The following is a 10,937-nucleotide window of genomic DNA, read 5'->3' as shown; positions in this document are numbered from 1 at the left end:
CAAGATCATGAAAGGAGGAAATGAAGAGGCAAAATGAGAGAGAGAGCAAGAGTGAGAGAGAGAGCAAGAGTGAGAGAGAGAGAGAGAGAGAGAGAGAGAGAGAGAGAGAGAGAGAGAGAGAGAGAGAGAGGGACACTCCCTGCGACTGCACACAACAGTTATCATTTACCAGCTGACGTTTCCTTTTCTCCTTTTCCGTCTTAAACTTTTCTTGTCTTTTCTTTTCGTTGTGCAGGGAGTTGAACACTTCTGGCTCGTTATGTCAGAGTCAGTAGCGCTTTGGCTCGTTCTCTGTTTAGGAGGAACTTGCACAATCTTGTTGCCTGTCTGAGCAAAGCTTCAGTCCTGTTTAAACAACACAGTGTGATATTTAATGATACAGGAGGTCTTCAGACTGAAGCTGGAAGCTGAGCTGGAGGTCAAGCTGCTGTCGGCTCTGCAGATCCAGACACCCCTCACTGCCAATGAGCATCACCAGCTCTTATACTAACATCTCAGGTGACTTTTATTTTTCCTTTTCTTTGTTTTGTTTTTACTCCGAGGAGCCCGTGTTGGTTTTATGAGTCTGAGAATGAAGACAGCAGTGAGCAATGAGTCACTTTGGCTTGTATGATTGCAAGAATTAGAAGAAATCCACATCATCTTATTTTTGTGCGTAGCCGAACAGAAAACCAGAAGTACGTGTGAAGACGTTTCTGTTTTTCATTTCATACGTTTCCATTCGATTTTGTAAGTAGCGAGGTAACATTTGTGTTTCATTCTGTCTGAACAAATAGGGACTTTACCATAGTCATTATTCAGTTTGTGATTTTTTTTTAAAACTTAAATCATTTGAACTCTGACAGATTTGGGGTTTTTTCAGTCTTTGTTGTAGGAGGGAACCAACAGTTCGACGTGAGAGACTCCATATGGTGAAAATACACTCTGAATAACTTACTACTCACACACTGTGAATTCCTATCTCACGTTTACACACACACACACACACACACACACACACACGCTATTGTAGAGTACAGTACAGTGAGGAAGTCCTTCTCAGGCCATGCTTCTTGTGCAATTTACACAAAATATTAAGCAGAACAAATCTTTCTCCTGTTTTTTCTCCTGCTTCTCTTTCTCTCTCTCTCTCTCTCTTTCTCTCTCTTTCACACACACACACACACACACACACACACACACACACACACACACACACACACACACACACACACTGTGCACACTGTGTTTATTGCAGATGAAGACGACGGGAGGACAGACGGAAGTTAACAGTCACAGAGGCTCTGACTGGAGCTCCGATTGAAGAGCTCAGAGACTTTGACCTGCGGCACAGAGGCGACTGCAACCATATGATCCTCAGAGTGAGTGACTGCTGCAGAGCGGTGCTACTGCCAAACTACAGTTCATCGTAGTTAAATCTTGAAAAACACTCAGTTTTACTGTCTTATTTACAGCTGCATTCAGTCAGGTGATGCATGTGTGACAGAGGGATCGTTATCTTGAAATTCTTTTTTTTCGCTGTGCACTTTGTGAATCTGCTGGTGGGATAAAGTAATGACCTGCTTTGTATCGCCAACAATTAAAAGTTACTCATGAACCTGTCACTGATCCAGTAGGTGTCGGGGTCATTACAACAACTCAGTACAGGTGAGAATATAATGAGCAGAGGCCAGTAAAGCAAACGTACAACTATTAATAAGCAGGAGGAGAAAGCTGTGATATGGATGGTTATACAACGTCTCCACATGAAGAAAGATAAAAACTACTGCATCAAATACAAATGATCACATTGCTCTTGCATGAAGTAATTGTCTCTACTGCTACTGATCAGAATGTAAGATACAAATTGCTTTGAGCATCACAGCCTGAGAAATCCTACGAGAAAACATATTAAATTCAAGAAAAACTATGGAAATGTTTGTTAAAATGCAGATGTGGAGCACCGTGACACTCACTCTGTAAATACACTGTATAATGCAAATAGTCATGATAAATACTGCTTGATGAGGTATAATGACAAAATTTATTTCCCAGCCTCTCGATACACATTTAGACAAGATAACTATTATAATTTTGTAAATTATTCAATCATACACCCTCACTGACCGCTTCATTAAATTCTGTTCTTGTACTCAGATCAGACAACCACATCGCAGCTCGTAGAGACAGAATTTAGTTCAGTTTTGACCTGCTGATGTTCAAAACAATGAGGGGGGAAAGAAGATCTGAGTGACTTTCAACATAGAATATAGTAGATGTTGGTGCAAAAACAGCGAGTCTGAGTATTTTAATGTAATCGAAATGCCTCCATAGTCATCCGATTTCAATCCAAAGGAGCACCTGGGGATACGAGGGCAGATGAGATTCACATCATGGATATTCAGCTGACAAGTCAATACAGATGAAAATCTCTGAGGAACATTTTCACCAGCTTGTTCAGTCTGACGGTAGAAGACGAGTCCTCCTCTGTGATCCCTCCCCTCCCCGGGTGGATTGTTGTCCGGTGCGTCTCATCATCCTGCCTCCCAGTGTGTGTGTGTTGCAGCCATCAGTATGTCCTTGTTGGCCCGTCAGTGTATTTGTGTGTTTGAGCCCCCGGTGCACGCTCCCCTGTCAGCCAGAGTTCATTTAATTCATCAGCATCATTCGGAGGAGAGGATACAATCTGCGGTGTCACATCATTTCTTGAAGTGGTACAGTAAAGGTCATAATACATATCTGATTACCACACACACCATTCTGTGACGGCGAGTGTCTGTCTGGTTTCCTGTGGGACGCCACAGTTCACAGAAGTCTGAATAACTTACCTTTAATATACATGCTGTAAGTTATTGTGGTTAATCTAGACTGATATAACTGCACATCTTTACCAAACACAACATATATTCTAAAACATATTTTGTTGATGATTAAAAGAGCAGTGTTCAGTCAACATAATGACGCTTCACCTTTACAAAACTCATTATATGATAGGAATTTATTGATTAGACTGTATTTGGCCCGTTGGTTCAAAACATTTCCCACCCGTATAACTGAGTGAACTGTTGAAGTGTCATTTCTACGCAACATAAAAAATACAGCCATCTTTGTTTAACACATGAGTTTCAAACTTCCCCACCCTGTGTGTTTGTTTCTCACCCGATGTCACTAGAAACCACCGGATCTGAGCTTCATTAAATGTTTGAACTCTGTTCTCTGTCATATCTCACTTCTCCTTTTAATTTCACGGTGGCTTCTTGTCTCTAGTCTGTTTCAACTTCTATTTTTATTTACTCTGTTGGCAGAACTGTATATTGATTAATGGTCCTTGTCTGCAGCTAAATTAAGATTAACGTATAAATGTCTCTGATTTTGTGTACTTTAATGACCAATCACATACTAGTCAGTACACATTGTTTGAAATGTCTCTGTATTGTTTTGAATTTGTACTGTGATTGAAATAATAAAGCTTCACAACATTTTTTTAACGAGCATTTGGGCAAAAATACTTTGTTGTTTATTATGAGAAATTGGATCATTTTGTTTCAGGACTGTAAAATTGATTTTTCTAAATTAAATTATTTGTATTGTAGAAAGCGTAATGAACTCTGTGACCTCAGAGGTCAAAGTGTTGTTAAATTATATTTCCTATTTCACCAAAGACCTAACTTGGTGGCTCACCTGCACTTTGTCTCTTAAAACAGTGACAATATCACTTAAATCTAGATCTGACCTGGGCATCATGTGACCAGGGAGCACAGTTGAAAATGAAGTGAATTGAAAAATCATCAAAACAAAAATAGTGGAGATGATCTATGATTTTCTACCGGGTGGTTGAGGTTCTCGCTCTATACTTCAAATTCCCGAAACCCTATAGTGACTATCTTAAAGTTTTAAATCATGTTTTCTGTCAATGACATCAACTTAGGCTGGAAGAAACCCGTCCACTGGATGGTTAATAAGAGATATATTAATTTTAGTAGTAGAACGTATAGCCCAGATCTCCGCAACAGTTTTCATGTGGGTCCTCTCTGTAAACTGAATTACCCACACTTGATATATGACCCAGGATCCACGACCGGCTGAGAGGGTCCAATGGAGCCCACAGGATAATTATAAGCAGCTTTCCTTGTGAAAGATGCACACTAGTTTTCATAAGTTATACACATTACATTTTTTTTATTAAATGGTAAAATAAAAAATCTGTTTTGTATAATAGATGAATGCCTAGCTTAAGTATTTTGGATTTCAACCAGTTTTTAATACTGCAATAGTAATATATTTTGTTTTATCACGCTAAATAATATTGATACCTTATTATGCCATGCTTTTAAAACTGCATGCTTTATTTGTGGAGGTCATTTCACGCTTCAGGAGAAAATATTCATCACGTCAGAATAAAATAAGCAGAATTTATTTTAAAAGATCAACAAAGTTGTTCAAGTGTTGATTGATTCCGTTCATGTTTTTGATGTCGTCATGAGACGACGTGCTGTCAGAACCTCTGCTGTCTCCTGATTGGATGATGACTGCTACTCTCTCTTCTCTGATTGGTCCGCGGCGGGAAGCCGTTCATCCAATCAGGACGCTGTAAAGTTGTGCTGCGGAAGACGGATGCAGAGATGGCTGAACTTCGATAGCCGCGTTTGTCCCGAAAGATTCCCACCATGGACGTTCTGCAGCGGGCAGCGAGGACCGGGGGGCGACGGAGGCTCGTACTCGCTGCGGTCTGGTGGCTCTGCTGCGCGGGCTCGGTGGGCTGCTTCGGCCAGAGCCAGGACAGCGAGTTCACGGTGCTCGTGCCCGCGGGAAGGTCCGAGTGTTTCTTTCAGACAGCGGTTAAGAACGGCACGATGGAGGTCGAGTATCAGGTAATTGTGTGTGTGTGTGTGTGTGTGTGTGTGTGTGTGTGTGTGTGTGTGTGTGTGTGTGTGTGTGTGTGTGTGTGTGTGTGTGTGTGTGTGTGTGTGTGTGTGTGTGTGTGTGTGTGTGTGTGTGTGTGTGTGTGTGTGTGTGTGTGTGTGTGTGTGTGTGTGTGTGTAGACCGACTGTCACTAACCAACGGTTCTTTGATGGCAGGAATCATTGCTATTAATAGGTGTGTGTGTGTGTGTGACAACTGTTTAACTGGGCTGAAAATATACCGGAAGTTTGTTCTATGTTCTAATATCAACACGTGCAATGGAGGGACTAAACTGTGGCCAATTATATTTCCATGCTCTGCAATTTTGACAGATTAAATATGAAAGAAAATGCAAAATTACACCCTTGATGTGTTCAACTCCTGCTGAAACAAAGCAGAAAAAACAAATCAAAGAAATGTGGTTTGAAATCCTGAAGTTAATTGTGAGTGAAAGCATGAGGTGGTGCAGATCAGGGCCCGATCACAGCTGGTGGAAAGGAGAAGGAGCATTTGTTTGGAAGAGCTAATCTTAAAGCACAAAGATGTTTATCATCGTGATGCTCCACAACATCCAGCCAGGAAGATTTCACTTTAATGTGGATGATCAACTGTCAACTTTAGTCACAGCTGATTCAATTGGTTTTCCACTTCCTCCTCCACCATCTTTGGATTGGCTTTACTTAAAGAATTGAATTATATTTCTGTATTCCCAGTCAGTGTTAAAAAGAGGTTAATGTCTTAACCACTGACAGACATTTCCTCGTCTTTACTTCAGAGTCCCTGACGATTAATTGGTGAATCCAGATTTCCTGTAGGTGTGAGACGGCTTGTTTGTCCAGGATGTCGTTTGCCTGCAGCCACATTTTCAAGATTTATTAATTTTTTTAATGGAAGGGTTCTTTACACAAAATGGCTGGAATAAAGAGTGTGAACTTAAAGCTTATATTCTCCCAGAAATATAAGAGAGGGGAAGTTTTAGTTGTAGCTTGACGCCATTCTTGTGGAGAAATGTTCTATTTACTGAGCGTAATGTTACAGCGGCAGGTCCTGACCCCAGTGGAGCGTTTACATCCAGAGTACCCATGAACGTTGTTATCAGTGACTTGTGAAGACTTTAAAGAAAGTCATAGTGCTCAACACCAGGAACCGTTCTTATGGCTCTTGTACAAATACCCGTTTGCCCATCGTGCACAAGTAATCACCCCCGATATGATGCGGCGCTATCCTGTGTCTGTTAACTGTCGAAAGCCCTCACCTGCAGGAAAAATAAATCTAGCTTCCGGTACAATAAAGTCACTGAAATTACTTATTGGCAATTTATTATCTTCATATAAAAAATTAAATATTGAAATTAGTTTGTGAAAATGTTAGTCACCTGCAGATTTAATAGGGTGAGACTCTCGGTTACACTTTCCACGAGGACGTAAACCACAGAGGTTCATGAGTGAAAGGACCGGCTGTTCAGAGCGATGGATGAAGGCAGACGCATGTCGCTGGTGGAAACGGAGCACAAGCAGCGGGAGCCAGCGCCACGTTGGAAAGCTGAATCAGGAAGTTGTGCCCGAAGAACTGGAACAACTCTGATTCGACCACAACGTGTTTTCTTTTTCTTGAGCTCAGGCTGGAAAGTGCTTCCTGTATCTTTACCAGTTATACAAATCTGTGTGTCGCAGTTCGGACACACAACTCCAGATACACGTGCACAACTCTTCACACCAACACAAAAGTAGTTCTATAACATCCCGATACGAAATGGTCTTCTGAAGAACATGTCAATGACTGATTGGCGATTTGGCCGTTCTGAACTCGACCAATGGAACCGCAGACCAGGTGAAGCAGAGGCTGTTGGAGTCACCTTCTGAATTAGATTACGGTGTTTTGTGTTGAGTCTCAAAACCTACAGTACACGAGTTAATACTAGATGTGGACAATATATTAAGTACATTTGCAATAATGTTGAAGAGCTTGATAATATTGATATTTGTGTTAAACACAAACACGGATCTGATTTTAATGCTTTGAGTTTGTTTTTGATCAACGTTCCTCCTTTCTCTTTTTGAGCTTCTGTCTTTTGACCAAATATGAAATAATTCCAGCTGTTTTTTTTTTTTAATTGGTTCATTTCAGTTTCCGTCTTCATATTTTCTTGAATTTACAGTAAAATTAAAACTATTCAGTTTTTATTATAACGGTAAATGTATAATTAATTGTGCAGCCATTTTTACTTCTATTATTCATGTTTTACTCATCGACCATTCCATTCTGTCTAAAAAAAAAAAAAAAAAAAAAAAAGCCGGAAAATAATGTTTAAAAGAAACTTTGTTGATCTAAATCCCAAGACTTCTGCTGACTAAACATAATCACAGATGTTTAAATTATCGTGACGGATTTTCTTTGTCGTTTTAAATTGTTGGTACTTAATAGATTATCCACTTGTGTGAGTGTTGAGGCGGTGCAACGCCGGGTAAACGTCAGAACAAACAGGAGCCGGTCTCCTCCTGAAGCAGTTTGTTTGTTTAGTGGGAGAGTCCCTGCTTCAGCCGTGACCTTCTGCTCTGGAAAGCTTTGGTCTGTTCCGCTCTGTTGCACTGCTGTTTCTCCATTTCCTTGTTTGTCATGTGCTTCTTCTCCGTGTCTTCCCGCAGGTGATTGCAGGTGCCGGTATGGACGTCGACTTCTCCGTCCGCTCCCCGAAAGGCGTCCAGTTCCTCGCCGAGTCCCGACGCTCTGACGGCGTCCACGTGTAAGAGCTTTGAATCTGCGCTCGCCGAGTCCGTTCCCCGGCTCGTTTCGTTATCCAACTTCTCTTCCTCGCCGGCAGGGTGGAGCCGACGGAGGAGGGCGACTACGAAATCTGCTTCGACAACAGCTTCAGCCGCTTCTCGGAGAAGATGGTGTTCTTTGAGATCATCGTGGAAGGACAGGGCGGAGACGTGGGCGGAGGTGTGGGCGGAGACGAGGAGTGGCCGGTGGGCTTGGAGGAGATCGACGGGAACCTGCTGGAGTACAAGCTGGATGATATTCGGGTGAGAAGAGTCGTAACTCCTTTTTCACAACCATGTTAAATGTTTAAAGTTTACCTCATTAACAAACTAACATTCGCCTCCTGTCGGGGTTCAACCCTGCAAAAGTCAATAAATACAACATTTAGACTTTTTTTTTTTTTGTTGTTGATATTTCACCGTATTTTGCATCATTAAAAATGTCTTTATGTTGACATCACAGTAAGTTTCTTTACTAATTGTTCAGATTTGGAAGATTATAAACTTTCTCATCACTTGTGCTCTGCACAACAGAGAAAAACTTCACAGTTCAAATTTGAAGTCATCATGTCAGAACTTGACCGGTCCGACCCCGCCGCCTCAGATTGGGCTGAACTGAAACTAGTCATTAGAAAATAGTGTTTCCTTTTTGTTAACCAACATCTAGTAAAATGTGAACGGCCTTTCTGTCGATCAAAACCTTGAGAAGCGACTGCTGATTTCTTTCAGTATCACACACACACACACACACACACACACACACACACACACACACACACACACACACAGTTTGGAAATGCTCAAGGTTTTTTTTTTTGTTTAGTTATTTTTAGCTGAAAGCGCAATATTTCTAAAAGAAAACCCCTCGTTTCTGGTTTAAGTTTGTTTCTGAAGAATTTCCAGCCCGTTTTATTTCCGTCTTCAGCTCAGTACCGTGAACGTCAGACGAGCTGGGGAAGTGAGAATTTGGAAATGCACACAAACATGATACTGGTTTTGAGTTTGTCAGATTTGCTGACTGATTAAAAAAAAAAGGGTAAGACTCAAATATCTAGTTTAGTTTACAGAGAACGTAGTAACTTAAAGCTGAACTGCAGCGCGAAGGCCTCGTTTTACTCAACAACATCTTGAGGTGTTATTTTCACTTGGTCAGGTAAACGACCCTGAGCATCACTATGTCGGTTCCTTTGTTCCAACCCAACGCCCCTTCTCTCCGGTTCCGTCTGCCCAGGAGTCCATGGACTCGCTGCACCGCCGTCTGGAGCGCAGCCGGCAGATGCAGACGGTGCTGCGGGCCTACGAGGCTCGGGACCGGAACCTCCTGGAAGACAACCTGTGGAGGGTCTCCTTCTGGTCGTGTGCCAGCGTGCTGGTGATGCTGTGTGTGGCCCTCACTCAGGTGAGCTGACACACCTGCTGCCATCTGCACGTCGGCAGGGATTCGCAACTTGTGTCCCGTCCTCGCCGACATTCTATCCTCGACACCGTCGGTTGTGTCAACAGTCGCACGTATCATTACCGTATTTTAAAAAAGGTTTTAACTTGCGCCCACATGTTCCTAATAGACGAGCGACCCGAGACCCTGATCGTCTATCAGCAACGCAACGATATGTTGATCATGGAAAATGAAAGGGAATAAATGCCCGGCTTGTTTTTTGTCCTGCTTCACAGGTCTACACTGTCCGCAAGCTGTTTGACGATAAGCGGCGGGTCTGCACGTAGAGGCCAGATACGATTGGCTGCGCAGGAGAAGCACTCCGCCTGCAGACGTTTCCACTTTATGTCTGCGTAAGAGCTCCAGCGTCGTTTTGTTCTCTGCTCAATCTCCCGCTATCCTGAGAGGACGGACGACGGAGCGGAGGCCGCGGCTAGCTGGTTAGCATGCTAAGTTCACTCCCCAAATCTACAGGAAATGACATCATGACTTTCTTTTATTTCTTGTTTTTATTCAAAATATTAAATATTACACATAGTACCATAATAATACATTTGTTGTCCAAATAAAATAGATTTTAGTTCAAACATTCAGAACACTTCATGAGCAATAATTAAATGTGTTTGGATCTTAAGGGGCTCGGATGATAATTTAAAGAGAAATCTGATTTAACTTCATTTTGAGCTTTTAATGTCGCCTCCCTCCACAAATAAATGTGAGGAAATAACATGATGTAGTGTCACTGCTGTTCTTTTACGTGTGAAAGCTCGTCCTTTAAGGTAACGTCCTCAGTAAATAGGTTTAATGAATTTTACTGCTTCATCATGAATCTACTGGGTTTTCAGTTCTGCAAAAACATTAAGAATAATAATAATGGGCAATTGTGCCGTTTCTGCTCCTGTAGCCTTGAGCGAAAGATCTGCCAGTGTAAATAATGATTAGAAATGTGATCAGTGTTTCCGTGGTTACGGCCTTATTGATGGCGAGTTATTTTAGGATGTTACTGATTTTTCTTCATGTGCCATTTCAAGAACTGACATGTCCACGATTGTAACGCGGAACAAGAATAACGGATGATCTCCAGTGTAAAACGGCCGTCTCCCAGTGGGACTGCGTGTCTGGAGGACGATCCTCTATGAACACGCTGGGGTTTGGTTCTGGCTCTTCAATTTTGAGGCGATCAAACGCGCCGACCTTCGTTCCCGCGGCAGTTTTATTCAACTCCATTTGAGTGTGATTTCATTTTTTATAAATCTGTTGCTCTGTAAAATAATTAAAAAATAAATGTGTTTTTGGATTCACATGTGATAATAAATGCGATTTTACACAATATACTGTTTATTTGTCTTTGTTGAACTGTAATTAAAAATGTATGTTTAAGGTGACCGGAGTAGTGCTGCACCGTGGTGACGCACGCGTACAGCCACACTGAACATGTTTCTGCACGTCTGTGGAGCGAGAGGAAGTCCGAGTATCCAGAGAAAAGCCACAAACGCAGGACAATGCAAATTCATCAGCTGAATCAAACCAGAAATTCCACCTCAAACTTCTGCTAACGAAGCATTTTTTTTTTCTTTGTTCCAAACGCTGATGAATAATAAAACCACTTGTAATAAAAGCACCCAGGAACAGAATTCACGTCATTTTCTTGATTTATTTTAGAATTATTCACACAAATCTATAGAAACCTTCTCCTGCACACGGGTCTTCATTATTTCTGACATTAAGTTTCCCACAGACGATCTAACCTGAACCAGAACTTCACCTCATCAACCAAACCTTAAAAATAGTTCAATTCTTTTTTTTTTGTGTGTTTTTCTTAATGAGCTCCACATGTCGTGAATGTGAACAGATTCAG

The 10,937-nt window shown here is 41.7% G+C and overlaps 1 protein-coding gene and 1 long non-coding RNA gene across 2 annotated transcripts; both read left to right on the top strand.

The window, feature by feature from the left end:
- The first annotated feature begins 149 nt into the window (after positions 1–149).
- On the top strand, positions 150–3,480 carry LOC308109953. The gene is made up of 4 exons (XR_013935348.1): positions 150–498; positions 863–911; positions 1,238–1,361; positions 2,335–3,480. It is a non-coding gene; the product is annotated as an uncharacterized lncRNA (long non-coding RNA).
- A 1,073-nt stretch (positions 3,481–4,553) lies between these two features.
- tmed1b (transmembrane p24 trafficking protein 1b) lies at positions 4,554–10,711 on the top strand. The gene is made up of 5 exons (XM_080463844.1): positions 4,554–4,850; positions 7,528–7,625; positions 7,704–7,908; positions 8,876–9,043; positions 9,316–10,711. Exons 1-5 carry the CDS (start codon positions 4,647–4,649, stop codon positions 9,364–9,366), a joined length of 726 nt encoding a protein of 241 aa, XP_080319970.1. The 5' UTR covers positions 4,554–4,646; the 3' UTR covers positions 9,367–10,711.
- The last annotated feature ends 226 nt before the right edge of the window (positions 10,712–10,937 follow it).

The sequence above is a fragment of the Lipophrys pholis genome (genome assembly GCF_963383615.2).
Source record: "Lipophrys pholis genome assembly, chromosome: 5".
Lineage (NCBI taxonomy): Eukaryota > Metazoa > Chordata > Actinopteri > Blenniiformes > Blenniidae > Lipophrys > Lipophrys pholis.
This window is presented reverse-complemented; position numbering and strand designations above follow the sequence as displayed.

Coding starts and splice junctions, on each gene's coding strand:
- tmed1b (XM_080463844.1), top strand. CDS start 4,647: ATGGACGTTCTGCAGCGGGCAGCGAGGACCGGGGGGCGACGGAGGCTC. Junction 7,909..8,875: donor ACAAGCTGGATGATATTCGG/GTGAGAAGAGTC, acceptor CCGTCTGCCCAG/GAGTCCATGGACTCGCTGCA. Junction 9,044..9,315: donor TGTGTGTGGCCCTCACTCAG/GTGAGCTGACAC, acceptor CCTGCTTCACAG/GTCTACACTGTCCGCAAGCT.